Source organism: Solea solea, chromosome 19, assembly GCF_958295425.1.
Source record: "Solea solea chromosome 19, fSolSol10.1, whole genome shotgun sequence".
Taxonomy (NCBI): domain Eukaryota; kingdom Metazoa; phylum Chordata; class Actinopteri; order Pleuronectiformes; family Soleidae; genus Solea; species Solea solea.
In genome coordinates this window covers 11,618,160-11,634,621 of record NC_081152.1, presented here as the reverse complement: position 1 = coordinate 11,634,621, position 16,462 = coordinate 11,618,160, and the positions used below count along the sequence as shown (strand labels likewise).

The following is a 16,462-nucleotide window of genomic DNA, read 5'->3' as shown; positions in this document are numbered from 1 at the left end:
TCATTTCCCTGTGCGCTCTGCTCTGGTCACTTTACAGAAGACTGTCTCTGTTTCCAACACATGCTATGAGTCCCTTTAGTCTTTTGACGTTTTTTATTTATTTAAAAACATGCATTGTCCTGCAGCGGCACTGATGTGGAGTCAGAGCCTTTTGGAAGGAAGAGCTTCAATCACAGACTGGAGAGATAAGGACTGCAGTGACCTCTATAGTTGCATTCTTTTCATTTTTATGGCCCGCCATCATGGTGTGAATTAATGAATTCACTTTAAAGTGATTTTTTTTTTTGGCTCGTGCGTAATTGACCAGTAACAAAAAAAAGGAGAAAACCGCATAGTTTGATAAATGTCACGCAGAGAACGAGGTGTCGTGGCTGTCATTAGAGGTGTTGTGTGTTTGTTTTACAGGTTTGTGCGAACACCATTAACAACGTTTTAACTCAGAGGGATACTGACACCCTGGCGTGACATTACGCGCACGCAGGGCCTGTTTCACGCAGCAGGGGATGCAACAAAAAGAAAAGCACCGCAGCACTGACAAAATATAAATGACAGCGTCCTGAGGAGCTGCTAACACATAATAAACAGAAAGAAAACACTATTACAACCTTTTAGAGATTATAAAACACTTGATCCCTTATTTAACCAATTGAATCTGCTCAGACTTTGTCATTTTTATTTTATTTGGGCTATATTTTATGCAATTTTATGAACTGAATGTCATGTAATTCTAGTAACGAGTTGCTTTTTTTTATTATTTAGGCTGTTCCTTATGACAGTTCTATTAAAAGTAGTCCCCTGGATTGAAATCAGGTTCTTATATATATTTTGACGGGGGGTTATTTAACCTTTGATTTAAATGGCTATGTTGCAAAATGCCAAAATAAAAGTGGCAAAAATGTGTTTTATGAATAATGATGCAAATAATCCGTGTGTATGAGTTTGACAAACTTTAAAATGTAAAAAAAAAAAAAAAAAATGGATCCAAATGTTCTTCTCCATCTTCTCCAGTGACGTCAATTAATTTTCCACTGTGGAAACAAACGCGCCAAACTGCTGAGAGTCAGAGTCTACATGTGTGTCAGAGAGAAGCTGTGAGTGATCAGCAGCTAAACAAGCACTAAACTGTGTGAGAACCGTCGGGGACGCGGTGCCACATGCCGGCACACAGGCTAATGGACGCTGGAGATGAATGGAAAGAAGTCTTCTCCATGACAAGTGTTTCCCTACAGTGGCTCAGTGCCATCACAACACAGTTCCATGTTCTCTTCTCCTATCCTCTCCTCTCTTCTCCACAGAACCACACCTCCTCTTCCTCCTCCCCCTCCTCTTTCTCCCCCCCTCCCATTCCTCCAATGGCTGCGGGGCTTCGTCCTCTGCGCAATCCCGGTTGGATAAAACCTGGCTGAGCGTTTGCTGCGCACGACATAACACAACACAAGAGCCAGGACGCGCACACGCTGTCACACAGTTCCCGAGTCTATCGGTTGGAATAATAACCAGAATAAATTTGCTGGAGGACGCGTTTATTTCAGCTCCATAGTGGAAAGGTAAGCGCGCGCGTTACACGTGTTCACGGAGACGTATTATTTGTAATCCAGGTGAGGTGTGATTGAGAAGGGGGAGCAGGTTTAAGGGATGCGCAGTCTGGACTAAACAGTGAGCTGATGTATCCATGACATTTCAGTGGAGAGTTAAATCAACACCATGTGAGAGAGGCTGATATGTTCTGTCTGTAATTAATTCACGAGGACGTTTTTTCTTTCCTTCTTTCTTTGTTACACATTCTGGTGTAATTGTGATGTGGCACGGGTCCAGATCTGGCACAGGGTTCGTAGTAGAACAGGGATAATTACGCACGTTAACCTCGGTCCACAGGGAGCTGAATTCCAGCCGCGAGCTGTTCTTTTTTTTTTTTTTTTTAATTGTTGTATTAATTTAATTATTAACATTGTTATAATAATCTGAAGGCTGGCATGCAACTAAAACAGCACACATAAGATTATGAATCTAATGTATAACCGTTAATTGTATCGCAGTTAAACTGTACATTTATTTAATGCGATAATGAGAACATACCCGTGTCAGAACTCTGTCAGACAGAAAAGGAAAGAAAGTTATTTCTTTCCTGTTTTTTATTTGTTTACAAAACTGTGTATATTTAGATATGTGTATATTTACACACATCTAAATATTTAAGGACACGTTGTTAGATGTGAGAGAGAATTTACTAAAATATTATCCATTAAACAATTTAATTTACAAAAATCTAACTTTATAATAATAGAACAAAAGTTAAATAATTCACGTCTATTTAACAAAAATGCAAAAACTCACTTGCGAATAACACGAGATGCAACCTGATGGAATAAAATCCGCAGGAATTTAAAGTTCAAATATTTATCAGTTATTATCATTATTATTGTTGTTATTATTATTATTAAAATTGACAAACACCGTCGAGTTTTAACGATAATTATGTTATGATAATATTACGTGTAATCCATTTATTCTTTTGTTTTTAATCCTTCAAGCAATAATCGCAGATTAACGAATCCCCCCGTTTTGTGGTTTGTTTATTTCTGACACTAATATTCTATTAATGTGACGATAATTCAATTCAAGGAATAAAACTGCCAGAAATCATATTTTATTAACAGTCAATTAATAATACCAGTTTAACATGAATTATTAAAATATTAAAGGCTATTTATTTAGTGTTTTTAAATATTTTGATTCCACTTTTTTTATTGATATCGAGTTTAAGTTTGAAATTAAAAATCTTTAAATTTTTGGAGATTTTGTTTTAAAACATTAAAACACTAATACTGAATTAATAGTGAAGTTTAAGCAGATAATTCCCGCATAAACATTAGTTAACGCTGGCAAAGCACAGTGGGTTTGGTTTCTAATCCTGTGGCAGTGAAACTGTCATTAATCACAGACCAAAATAAGTCTGAAACAAAAGCAAACACCTTCACTGATGCAGTTCATCTTCACAGCTAACAGTGTGTGACACGCTGCTAATTATTTGGTGTAATTTTAGAGTGACACACAGCAGGACCTGACATCAGCTGACAAATGAAGGCAGGTTTTTTGGCCTAAAGGAGTTCACACACATTAACTTCTGTGTCCTGGATGAACACTTACTACAACACATGCACTCTCTCTCTCTCCCTCTCTCTTTCTCTGAGTGTGTGTGTGTGTGTGTGCAGCCATCAGGCTCATGTCACTGTCCTCTTTTATTAGTAAATGACATAATATTTCACTCCAATAAGGTGGGAGACTTTAGAGCAGCAGCTGAACAGATGGAGCCTGTAATCAGGGCTTCTTAATAACATTTACACCACACCACATCTTTTAGTTAAGGGTTAAGATGATTCTCCACATCCTTAAATTAAAAGGAGGCAGAATCCAAAAGAAGGAACAGAGCATTTCTAATCAAATTACAGCTTTAATGTCAAGTTTTGTTTTGTACAAATTGAAAGAATCTATATTCTCCTCAGCTCTAATTCTTCCTCCCTGATTTAGAAACTACTTTCTTTTAATGCGTACAAGCTTATATATGTACAACATTATAAGGGGATCAATGAAGAGCATGCATCCTAATTAAAACACTTAAGGGATGAAAGAAAGAAAGAAAGAAAGAAAGAAAGAAAGAAAGAAAGAAAGAAAGAAAGAAAGAAAGAAAGAAAGAAAGAAAGAAAGAAAGAAAGAAAGAAAGACGGCCTAAATGCCACATATCCACAGTTGACTGAAGACTATGTATCCATGTTTGTGTTGAAGACACACACACAGTGTGTGTGGTCAGCATCTGAGCATTTTCTCTGTGTCTCTCACACACACACACACACAAACAGACACACAAACACAGGATCACACTCATGCCAGACGAGGCAGGGCGAGGAGGAAGAACTCGGTAACTGGGGCAGAGAGTGGAGGACAGTGGAGTGTCAGTGATCGGCAGGTGGAGCATAGACGGGAAAGACTCAGGGACATGTCCAACAGTGCAAGAGGTAAGTACACAACACAACATAACTGCTGGGCCTGTGTCCTCTGTGAGACGACTGTGTGTGTGCTTCATCTCTGCTGATGATGATGACAACAACAGGGGAGTGAAGTTTTGGCCTAAAGTTTGAGTCTCTCTTGGGGGTCTATAGAGACTCAGAGTCAGAATTTTAATCAACTTTATTGGCCGTAGTAAATGAGCACATGCAAGGAATGGATTGCACTCGTGCATAAAAGACATAGAAACTGAACAAATAAGTTAAAGAGCTGCGGTTACATTGTGAGCAGGAGCAGTAAATAAATCAGGCGGTTTGTGCAGAAATGCACTACTGTATATAAACACACACTAACAGTGTATTAGTGAAGTGTTGGACTGAGGTAAATAATATTACACAGTGTATGCTGAACTCAAACATGTCCATGTTCTTAAAATAGACCTTATTGTACCATTTCACCATCCTTTAAAGATGTTATAATGCCTTTTAAACCTCAAGTCAAGGTTCACCCTAAATTAAACTTCAGGGTTAATGTGTGGTACATCATGTTCCTTGAAGTTGGGACCTACATTATGTCTTTACACGCAGTTTAAAGTCAAGATTTTAACGTGTACTTTTAATGGTAACTGTGTTATAATTAACTCTAATCTGTATAAAAAGAACACCCTCTTTAAAATAGACCATAACACAGAGTCAGCCTGTCTATCTATATCTATCTATATCTATCCTTTGTTTTTCGGTGTGTTCGTGCTCGCCAGTGCGCGTGCTCGCGTGCGCGCTCTCCCTCCCCGGGGCTCCTCGGCTTTAATATCCTGCAGGTTGATGAAGCTTGGCGGGGAGATTTTTTTCCACACTCCGCTGGCAGCGTTAATAGAGGCTCCCCTCCATCCCTCCATCCTTCCCTCCCTCCTTGTCTCCTTGTCTTCACCCTCCTCCTCCTCCTCCCTCCTTCCCCTCCTCCCTCGACTGCTGTTTGATGTGGAAATGAAAGCCGAGGGGGAAAAAAAAGGCAAGAGAGAGAGGACGACGAGGCTCACTGGGTTAAATTAAAAGCGATGGTGTTTCTTGCAGAGCCACCACCGTGTCCACAGTCAGTGTGTCTTCAGAGGAGATGGTGTTTAGCGCCACCACCATCAGATGTTTTGTTTTTTCTTCTTCTGCAGGAGCAGCTGCTTTAGATCAACCAAGCAAATCCTGCGTCAACATGTTTAATATTCATGGAGATCAAGAAGGCTGGCAGCATCTGCTTTGTGGATTTATTTTACCCATAAATAGTTAGAATAATGACGATAATAATAATAATAATAACAATAATAAACGTTACTTAAGAGGAAGCCTGCAAAAAATATATATATATACATTCTTTCACCAAAATAAATATTACAATCTTGTTGCTGGCTCTCTCCAGGTAAGGTTTGTGCACTCTTGTCCTCCTTCTTTGACATACAAAAAAACTCCTTAATTTAATTTTGTAAATATATGAATTATTTGCATAATTGAACGTAGACTATAAAGTGTCAGGATGCTGCAAAAACAGCAGGGTTTTACACAGAAAAAAAATTCAAATTAAGACATTTCTGGTCCTTTTTTTGCACTATTATTATCATGATTATTATTTAATCAGCCAGTGATTGGTAGAACAATGTGTCTCTTACAGACAGAGCGTCTGTGAATGTTGACACATCACAGTTGAGTGTGTTTTTCAGCGTTCGTGTGGACAATTCTGTCACAAAGATGCTCTGACCTTTGGTCAAATTACAGGAGAAATGGGTCATTTCTCTTTGATTTGGTCCAACTATGCGGGAAATAGTTTCATTTAGCCACTAACGTGAAAAATATAATAAAATAGTAAAAACCAAGTGTGAGAGTCTCTTCCTCTTGCCTGTGCCATGACTTTTATGAGTGTTCATTCGGCCTCCTCCCCCAGGTCATGGGGGTCTTAACCAACTAGGTGGAATGTTTGTTAATGGCCGACCACTTCCGGAGGTGATCCGGCAACGCATCGTCGACATGGCCCATCAGGGGGTCAGACCATGTGACATCTCCCGACAGCTCCGAGTCAGCCACGGCTGCGTCAGCAAGATCCTGGGACGGTGAGTTACTCAACTTCCTGCTACTTCTGCTGATGGGTCTGTGCGTGCCCTTTGACCTCTGAGAGTCTGTGCACTTGTCAAGGGTGGCAATGTCAACGTAAGGGCTTATTTCTTTCAGCTACTACGAGACGGGCAGCATCAAGCCCGGAGTGATCGGTGGCTCCAAGCCCAAGGTGGCCACCCCGAAAGTTGTGGACAAGATCGCAGAGTACAAGAGGCAGAACCCCACCATGTTCGCGTGGGAAATCAGAGACCGGCTGCTGGCAGAGGGAGTGTGCGACAGCGACACGGTGCCCAGCGTCAGCTCTATTAACAGGTGACCTAAGTGACTTGTGAATTAAATCATGCAAAGTGCCACTGAGGCTCGGCAACCAGGACTGTCGAGTTAAGACATCAGGGGTTAAAGACACATTTTCTTTGCTCATAAAGTGATTTTTTTTCTTTCCTCAGAATAATCCGAACAAAGGTTCAACAGCCGTTTAATCTGCCTCTAGATGGAAAAGGCCTGAGTCCGGGACAAACCTTAAGTAAGTCTATACCACGCACAAACTCGGCGAACGTTGCCGTGTATCACAGTGTACTGTAAAGTACTCACAGTGCCACTCTCTTCCTCTCACTCCCAGTCCCCAGTTCGGCAGTCACCCCTCCTGAATCTCCACAGTCGGACTCGTTAGGCTCCACCTACTCCATCAGCGGGCTGTTGGGCATCCCGCATCCCAGCACCGAGGGCAAGAGGAGCCATGATGACAGTAAGGAACAGACCACATGAATTCAAAGTTGTTTTTGTTGTGATTATGAATGAAATCCAAGTGCATCAGATAGAACATTCCACAAGGGCCTTACTTTTCAGAGGCCGCCATCTTGCACTGCTGAATCCAACCAGCCACAGTGTGATTTAAATCCTTTCTGGTATGCGCAGGCCACCGTACTTTTGTGACACACTTGGGGAAAAGGAAAAGGAAATTGTGAGAATGTGCAGTCTCGACCATCGGATATCATTCATTCTAACACACTGGATCTCTAATCACGTACTGTACAGGTTGACAGGCCACTATAAAAACACACACACAGTACATTTACATTCATACAAACGTAATCGACATCTAGAAAAAAATATGTTCTCACTGACATGAAAAGTGAACCAGATTATGTTTGGACAGATTAGATAGTGTCAGGGAACTACAGTGGCCTTCACATACCAGAGAGGATGTTGATATTTTTTCATGTGCGCAGTAAGCTTCCACTTCAAAATGCAAAACCAAATTTAAGTACACATAAAAAGCTTATTCTAAACCTTAGTTTCATTAGTTGTACACCTATACAAACATACTTATGGGTAGAATATCAAATATCTGCCAATAAACCCTTCTAAATGTTACATGCCTGACCTTTAAATAATTGAAAGTGAAGCCTAAGTCATTTCTAAAGGAACTGTTGAAATGTGTCCAATTTTAGCACACGGGTCACATCACTCCCCCTCCTCTCTCCCCCTCCTCGGTGTCTCACAGGTGATCAGGACAGCTGTCGACACAGTGTGGACTCTCAGGGCAGCGGGGGCGTCCCGAGAAAGCAGATGAGGGTGGACCATTTCTCGGCGGCCTCGCAACACCTGGACTGCGGGTTTGAGCGTCACCACTACCCTCCGGACTCATTCAGCTCAGCCTCCAGCAGCAAGACAGAGCAGGTCGCTGGCGACTCCGACTGGAACCGGGTCATTTGTAGATCTGCTTGCACAATCCACATTTGCATCTTCCACCAATAGCTAATCCCCAGTTTGTCATCCCCAGACTTTGTACTCGCTGTCGCTCCTCAATGGCAGCCTCGACGAGGCCAAGACCAGCCTCTCAACGTCCAGCTCCACTATTGGACGGAATCTGACGGCGCATCAGAGCTACGCCATGGTGACAGGTGAGCAGCCTTCTGTAAAGTAACTTAAAGGGAAACGTTAGAAAATGACTTTGGTACAAGTTGAAGTCATACTTTACTTAAGTATCAAAAGTAATTTTCTGATATAAAAGGTAAGAAAAAGTGAGGAGTTAGGATTGAACCATGGTAGCTCAGTGGTAGGGCAAGTTGTCTTTCAACTGGAAAGTTGTAGGTTCAATTCCTGGCTCTGCTAGTCTATATGTGTCCTTGAGCAAGACACTTAACCCCATGTTGCAATGTAAAGCATCTCATCAAGACTAGAAAAGCTCAATATAAATACAGACCATTACCAACTCTTCTTCTTCTGATTTCATTTGGTAGTAACAAAGATGTAGTAGAAGTGCAGTGAAGTAAAAGTGGCAAGAAATACAAATAATAAAGTAAAGTACAGATATGTGATGTCTGTACTTAAGTACAGTAACAAAGGATTTGTACTTTGTTACATTAAAATACTACTGGTGAGAATCTTAACGTTAGATGATGATGATTTTGACCCCATAAGGCGCAAACTCCTCCACATACTCACATTTTTTTTCACACAATCCTGAAACCACTCACTCTTTTGTTCACTGTCACTCTAGTTTTGTTTTTTTCTTTGACACTCATTTGCGCCATTTGTTTTCCATTTCCTCACCCACCCTCACCCTTCACCTGCTGCACGCTCGGTGGCTGTCACCACCGCAGAGCCTCTACAGCCACTGCCGCTCTGTCTGAAACAGGAAATGTCCCCAGAAGTGACCAGCACCAGTCCGTCACCACACATGGCCGCCAGCTGCAGCCATTTTCCCAATGCATTCAACTCATTCTCCCATCATGCACCAGTGTACGGGCAGTTCAGCAGTCAACCTGTCATCTCAGGTAAAGCAGGCGTCCATCTCATCCATGTTCATACTCATAACACGGCTTTTTGTGTTTATGTTTAAAATGGAGAATCATTGAAAAGCTGCAACTCGTGATTTATTTGAGTATTTATTCATCTGCTGCTTATTAGCTGGGAATGGACTAATGTTGTTGCATCTCCTGCTGCATTTATGATCCATTTTTAATTCATCATTTGGTCTATGTGTGTCAATCAATCGCATTTTGATTGAGAAATTTGATCCAAAGATTCATTTCAATGGACAAACCAGTAATTGTTCACATCCAATGAGTCAAAACTCAATTCTCAATCATTTACTGTAATTATTTCAGGTTCAGCTCTGACTCTGCGTGGATGTTCTCTGCAGCAAAAATGTAAATTTAAAACCTGACTTGCATTTTCAGTTGAATTTTAATGTGTGTGTGTGTGTGTGTGTATCTGTGTGTTTTCAGGACGTGACATGGTGAGCTCCACGTTGCCAGGTTACCCACCTCACATCCCTTCACCTGCACAGTCAGGATATTCCTCGTCTGCCATCACAGGCATGGTAGCAGGTAAGAAATCCTGTATAAGAGCAGATATTTGCACCTCAATTAGTGGATGAGTGAATACACGATGTATCATATTCTGGCATGTTCAGGGTGAAATGGGTTGGGTCAACAAGGCATAAAATGTGAAATGGTTTGACAGAAAAACTGGGCGAATAAGAAGATTTTTCCTTTGGATTTACAGTATATACATCTCCATAATTCATCATGCTGCATGAATGTAAACCGGAGTGACTCGATTTGGTAAAACTGTCAACATGTCTTCAAATCAAGCATGTTTACTCTGTGCTGAATCTTGTGACGGGAAATCATGAGCTCTTTAGTTTCTCACTGTATGGGAATCATTTAAATCCGATTAAATGCAGAGAACGAGTCACACTTTATTCTGCGTTCTCCTCACATACGATGATTTAACGACACTTTTACTGAATGAAACGTCTTTTTCAAAATCCAGACATAAAAAAACAAAAAAAAAACCATTATCATTTGTAACATGTGCTCTAATCCGGAGTATGTTAATACTAGTGTGTTACTGGGCATGTTTTTCTATATGTATGACACTTAAATAAATAAATAAAAGAATTTAAAAAAGTCAATCAAACTGGAGGGAGTAAGAGAATGGAGGAAGAAAAAGGAGAAAAAATGAAGAAGGGAAAGACTGCAATGGAGGATTGTAGAGTAACAGGGAGACTGACTGAGTTAATGAGTAGCTTTGCCAGGGTGCTGAACTCTGTGTGTGTGTGCGTGTGTGTGTGTGTGTGTGTGTGTGTGCGGGCGCACATGCACGGGCCCAGGGGGTACACAGAACTGGCTGGGGGTTCCGCCCTGTTGCCCACACGCCCACCCCTCCCCAAACAGGCACCACTGACCACCCATCGCCATGGGAACCAGGGGGCCCAGGAGGGAGATGCTGAGCTAGGGTGGGCGTAGAGGGTGGAGGGGGGTAAAGTCTGGGTATGAACGAAGAGGGGGCGGTCTTTGTGACCGTGTGTGTGTGTGTGTGTGTGTGTGTGTGAGATGTGCCTTTTTTTTATTTGAAGTCTGCCCTCCGAAGCGCGAAATGAGAGGGTCTGATTTATTATTTTTCTGGTGGGCTCGCTGTGAGGAAGCGTTGATACACAATTACTGAGTGAAGGGGTGGGAGGTGGTGGTGGTGGAGGGTTGGGGGGGGGGGGGGGGGGGCATTAGAACAGGAGGAGGGGGTGTGGTGGTGGTGGAGGTGGTGGTGGTGGTGATGGTGGGGGGGGGGAGCTCATGGATTCATTCCAGCCAACATAATTACCAATTAGATATTGGAATGTTCAAAAAAAAGGAGAGGGAGAAAAATGAAAGGAGGAGGAGAAAGCAGGAAGTGTATGGTAAGAAGAGGAGGAGGAGGAGGAGGGCATTTCAGAGGGCAGAGGCTGAGCGATGCAAGGGGCCGAGTGCTGAGGAAAGAGGGCGTAGAGGGCAAGCTGCATGCACGCACCACTGGGCCGAGGGATTTTACCCTCAACCATCCACCTGCACCTCAGATTAATGGTTTACAGGCTGCACTAACTGTTGGTGAATTATGAGCAGAGGCTGAGCAGATGCTGCCACACACACACACACACACACACACACACACACACACAAACAACCCGGTTCTGTCCTGCTGCAGGGCTACGACTTAGACTTCTTTCCTTTTAATAACAACAAACGTCTTCTCTGCTGATGCGTTTAACGTGCGCTGTGTTTGATGAAGGGGGTTTTTTTCTCTCCATGTCTTGCAGCAGGTGCAGACTACACTGGTCAATCCTACAGTCATTCACCCTACACCTCCTACAGCGAAGCCTGGAGGTTCACCAACTCCAGCATACTGGGTGAGTAAGGACTCACACACACACACACACACACACACACACACACACACACACACACACACACAGTGTTTGCTGTTGACACTCTCATGCATCTTGCAAATTATCTCTGAATATGTTCTGTTCACTGCTGGTGCTACTGGTAATAAACATTGCCTTCAGCATAGACGATAAATGCTTTTAGAAGTTAAAATGGGTTTCTAGATTACATAATAAAAAAATAAAAAAATTAATTTAGTAATCAAAACAAAAGTAAATAAGTTGTCAGCTGGATTACTAACTAGGATTTATGTGTTGTTGTTGTTTTTAACTATCTATTTAACGAGAAGTCCTTACTGCACTTTCTTATGATATATAATTCAACAAGGTAATTTAGGTGTGTGAGTGTGTTGTTGTGGTGAGATAGAGTTGCAAAAAATCGGGCAAATGACAAAACAGCGCCAAAATAAACCAAAAACGATAAAGGAGAAAGTAGTTTCTAATTAAATGGCACAATGCAAACTCTTTTAATTTAACTTGAATATACTTGAAGTCATGCGAATATGGCTGTTTTTTTACATGTTTTTCTGAATGTGTATGGTGTACATTTTGATATTGTACTTTATTTTTTCTTTTGGATGAATATTTTATATATATATATATATATATATATATATATATATATATATATATATATATATAAACATTTATAGTATCTTACAACCTTTAGATACAACAATCTGTAGATATAGGTCTTGAATTGTATAAGACTTTGCAGGACATGAGTAGAGCAGGGGTGTCAAACATACGGCCCGTGGGTCAGAACCGGCCCACCAGAGAGTCCAATCCGGCCCGTGGGATGAATTTGTGAACATGACTATATTTTTCAGCTCCAGACACCTGTGACTAAATGTTTTGTGCCTTTTTAAATCCACTGTGATCTGTAAGTTGTCACACACATTTGCAAACAGTAAAGTAAGCATAATATTCTTGAAATTGCACTTGTTTTTCTCTGGAAATGTCCGATTGTTCACAATCTGTTTTGTCAAACAAAAGGATTGTTGTTTACAGGTTATTATGCTATTATTTTACTGGTCCGGCCCACTTGAGATCAAATATGGCCCCTGAACTATAAATGAGTTTGAGTATTGGGACTGACAGAAATGTCAGGTTTCACTGGATAACTCCACCACATACTCTACGTCCTTGTTAGGAAATGAAAAGTCTTGGATGTTTGATTCCTTAAGAGTCACAGGAGAGAGACCGAGTGTCAGACTGGATCCAGTCACAGGAGAGTAAGCTGTAAAGCTTCACTTCACATGGATGAAGAAAGTCAGATCCAACACCAACCCCCATCCTCCCTCTGTGTCTCCACCCGCAGGTTCTCCCTATTACTACAGCTCGGCCTCCCGCACTGCTCCACCTTCTGCAGCCGCCTACGACCACCTTTAGTCCAGACTCTGTGCTGATGGACCCGACTCAACGGACCGGTCCGAGACTGCAGGACTAAACAGCTTGAACGGAGCAAGGCATGGAAGTCACAAACTGGATCGGGAATTATTTGAGACTCTGCTGACAAACCATGCAGCAACACACATTTTCCACATCCCCTCTCCTCTTTATTTCTGCATTATTTATTTGTCAAAAGTGACACCGTTAAATCTGACTCGTGCACGTTTACACACACACACACACTGCAAACACTGAAACCCTGAGACTTTCAACACACACACAGAGCTCTTTAATGCTGTTTTTGGCCAAAGACTCTTTCATTTTTCGCACATCTGCAACTTGACCCCACTGATCCAGTGAGTACAGATATGCAACTTCTTTGTTATGCCGTCCACTTTTGTTTACAAATGCTTTTTCTAAGAAAAGAAAGGAGGAGGAAAAAAAAGGGTGAAGCCTGTCTAATCATTTACACACCAGTTCCTTTTCTTAATCTGTGTCTGCTTGCAAATTTTTCCTGATTAGCTTTTTTTACTGTAAATCCAGATTTCCCTGTGGTTAAAAGAAATAAATCACAATTAAAAACAAAATGCCCCCACGTATGCCCCTCAGCCTCAATTAATGTATCTGTTTAGCAATATGTACATATTGTAAATGATGAATTACTTATGGGGGAAGTGATGCAATGTGACTCAGATGACTGATGAGGGAAGGGGGGCAATTTGGCTACTGAAACCAACAGGGCTTGAAATGGGCCTGCATTTGTTTTTTCGCTTCAAATGAATTCAGTTTGTGTGTCATGCCGATGTTCTGATGTTTGGTAAGAACTGTGACCTATTTTTTCTTATACTGTTATTAATATTATTGCAAAATGTAAATAACGAATTTCTAAAGAATTATTTTAATTAAAGCATGACAAATTTATCACTGTTTCCACTGTGTCATTTATTTTAATTTTTTTTTCATTTAAAAAAAGGGTCTGACTAACATGGAATGAATGTTTCTGGGTTTTTTAATGATTATTATTTAAATTAGGTGTAAATAGATATTTTTGAAAATTGTGTTTGAAAAGGCCAAAATATAATGAGCCAAAGTTTCTTTAAAAAGTATATGGTTTATAAATATTGTATTTTATTATTATTTATGTTGTTGTTGTTGTTAGTAGTAGTAGTAGCATTGTTATTGTTATTATTAGTATTAGTATTATTAGTAATAATAAGAAGGTGTAACCACTGTAACCAGCTGCTTCACCTGAAATGGTTTTTATTTGTTTTTATATTTTTTTGCAACTCTCAGCATTTTTATTTTTTTTTAAAGGACGAAATCAATGATCCTGAAAACATGCGCATCTGTTTAATTTCTTTTTTCTTTTTTTTTATTTTCTGCATCATGTAGTTTTATTTGCAATTATTTCCGTCCCTCTTCGCGGCCTCATTACTGCAGCGCGTTAACGAGGCCACGGTTCGGCGGTGCCGCGGCCCACCTGCCACCCGCGAGGATGACGACGATGATGATGATAAAGATGATGATGATGATGATGATGGTGAAAGGAGGCCGCGACGAGCGCTCCCTGCACGAGACCTACAGCACGTGAAACCCAGTGTGCAAAGTTGGGTTTAGAGATAGATTATAAAACTACTGTATGTAACCATCAGGTCTATGAATCGCTTTAAGTGCCTGTTTGTTTTTTGTTTGAAAAAAAGACGCTTGATTTAATTAAATGATTAAATATATCTCATATTTCTTCATGATTTTAAACAGTCAATTTTTGATGAAAAGTTTCATCAAAAACCCTGATCTTTTTCCAGCAGGAAAAGATGCCTTATATCCTGGTGAAATGATTGCTAATAATACACGTGTTGTGTAATATGTAACAAAGTTGACACTATATTATTGTAAAAGAAATTTAAATAAATAATTGGTATTTAGTTTGGTATGTAATGATAATCTTCAACGATCAACTGATTGCATGCATTTCAGAAAAATATGGTGAACCAAGAAACCAAGTTTTAATGCTAAGTGAGTCCAAAATATAGGCCTATGAATTAATTTACTTTTAATGACTTAACTCATTGAGGTATCACCAGCTTTTATTTGTATGAGTTGCAGTTTTATTAGACCACTGTATCCTCTGATTTCCATCCTAAACATTTGTGCACTTCATGGACAAATTCAATCACTGAGAAAACTCTCAGTGCACTGAGGATTCAGACTGTGAGAAGACTTTTATTTGTCTTTTTAGGGAAAAAAAAACCCTCAATATCAGTTCAGTCTGAGATTGTGATTGTGAGATGTGCGGATGAAGACCACCGATGACGTCTCTCTGTTTACAGCACGCACTCTTCTATCCCTCGGCCTCTCCGAGCCTGCGCCCTCCTCACAGTTCGACATTTGCCTGACTCACCTCTTTACTACCCTCGCACTACTGTACGCGCCGCGCGTCGCCCCGTAAACTTTAAACAATAGCTGCACTTCAGTCCCATTGTTGTCCGAGTGGCCTGGCCCACTTCAGACATCCCATCAACTGACTGAACATTCATTCTTTCCAGCTCCTCTGCTCAGGCATGCAGAACACACACTCATTCATATACGTTCATACATACAGAGAGGCCTTTAAGTGAGTGTGCCTCACAGGGACGAGGAGGCACTGGACCCAGTTCCAGATTCCTCGGTCAGCTGAGGGCTGGCCAGAGAAATAACGGCCGCAGACGTAAAACATTAACAGTCTCACTGCCAAATGAGTGAAAAACAAAACATTATACTGCAACAGCAGCAGAAAGAACTCCTCTCTGTCTCTCTTTGGACCTATTAGCAAAGAGGATTCGGGCCACAGTGCTTCTGGTAATGAGCTCGGCAGCACAATACGGGCACCGGGCCGGAACAGCTGAGGGCAGACAAACCTGGCGGGATGGGGCAACCGGGACTTACTATGGCTTAACACAAAGCCATACTAACACTGGGAGTATATGGTGTAAAGACAGGGCAAAGACTGTGTATGTGTATGTGTGTGTGAGAGGAAGAGAAGACATGCGTACCATTACCATTATGGGGACAAACTCAACGACAGAATGTGGGGGCCCCTGGAGAAACTGCTGCCAAAAAGGCAGCAGAGGAGTGTGTGTGTGTGTGTGTGTGGCAATCAGTGGGCTGACAGGTCGCGGGGGTTGTCCTGCAGCAGTCAGCTGGAAAGTTCTCCACTTATCTCTGCGCCCGAGACACCGGCCAACCAATCTCACCCAGCGAATAAGCATTATGTAGCCTGACAGAATATGTCCGTCCAAATGAGCCACGGGACATGGCGTCATTTGAGAGTGTGAATGGCAGCAATAATGTGTTCAACCCCCGCCTGGTTTAGGGCTCTTTGTGAAAACCCAGATTGTGTGTGTGAACCCATTAGCTTGTTTATTAATTGTTTTTTGGACAAAGCACGGCGTATTATTCTGAACCCTGCTTCCCGAACCGTCGTTACCTTTGCCAAGTAGGTTGTGTTTTGGGCCATCGTTGTCCGCCAGTCTGTCTGTGAGCAGCATAACTGCGAGAGAAAGAAATAGATTATGAGATCAAGGAAGAAATGATCCAGACACAGCTTCACAGATCACCATTTTCGAGCCCTTGAAATGCAAGATTCTCAAGCTGCTGTGTCAAAATTCTGCAGTCAGTGCTTGTACCGCTCCCGCTGTTAGCTTAACACTTGAAACACAACAGAACCAATTCGTCAGACCACATCAGAAACCTTCCTCTGTGTCTTTTTTTTGTTACCGTGAAA

At 41.4% G+C, this 16,462-nt stretch overlaps 1 protein-coding gene across 3 annotated transcripts; it reads left to right on the top strand.

Moving 5' to 3' along the window:
• Nucleotides 1-1,435: 1,435 nt before the first annotated feature.
• pax8 (paired box 8) lies at nucleotides 1,436-13,620 on the top strand. Of its 3 annotated transcripts, none has more exons than XM_058618144.1 (12): nucleotides 1,436-1,547; nucleotides 3,858-4,013; nucleotides 5,953-6,094; nucleotides 6,213-6,410; nucleotides 6,545-6,621; nucleotides 6,718-6,843; nucleotides 7,603-7,778; nucleotides 7,882-8,002; nucleotides 8,705-8,878; nucleotides 9,332-9,433; nucleotides 11,182-11,271; nucleotides 12,629-13,620. In XM_058618144.1, exons 2-12 carry the CDS (start codon nucleotides 3,995-3,997, stop codon nucleotides 12,697-12,699), a joined length of 1,296 nt encoding a protein of 431 aa, XP_058474127.1. In that variant the 5' UTR covers nucleotides 1,436-1,547; nucleotides 3,858-3,994; the 3' UTR covers nucleotides 12,700-13,620. The 3 variants fall into 3 exon arrangements, with proteins under 3 accessions (XP_058474127.1, XP_058474126.1, XP_058474128.1); XM_058618143.1 differs by having other exon boundaries at nucleotides 5,929-6,094; XM_058618145.1 differs by lacking the exon at nucleotides 8,705-8,878 and having other exon boundaries at nucleotides 5,929-6,094.
• Nucleotides 13,621-16,462: the final 2,842 nt, after the last annotated feature.

Excerpts from the sequence above, each read along its gene's own strand:
- pax8 (XM_058618143.1), top strand. Across the intron at positions 6,411-6,544 it reads AGCGTCAGCTCTATTAACAG|AATAATCCGAACAAAGGTTC; the intron begins GTGACCTAAGTG and ends TTCTTTCCTCAG. Across the intron at positions 6,844-7,602 it reads CAAGAGGAGCCATGATGACA|GTGATCAGGACAGCTGTCGA; the intron begins GTAAGGAACAGA and ends GGTGTCTCACAG.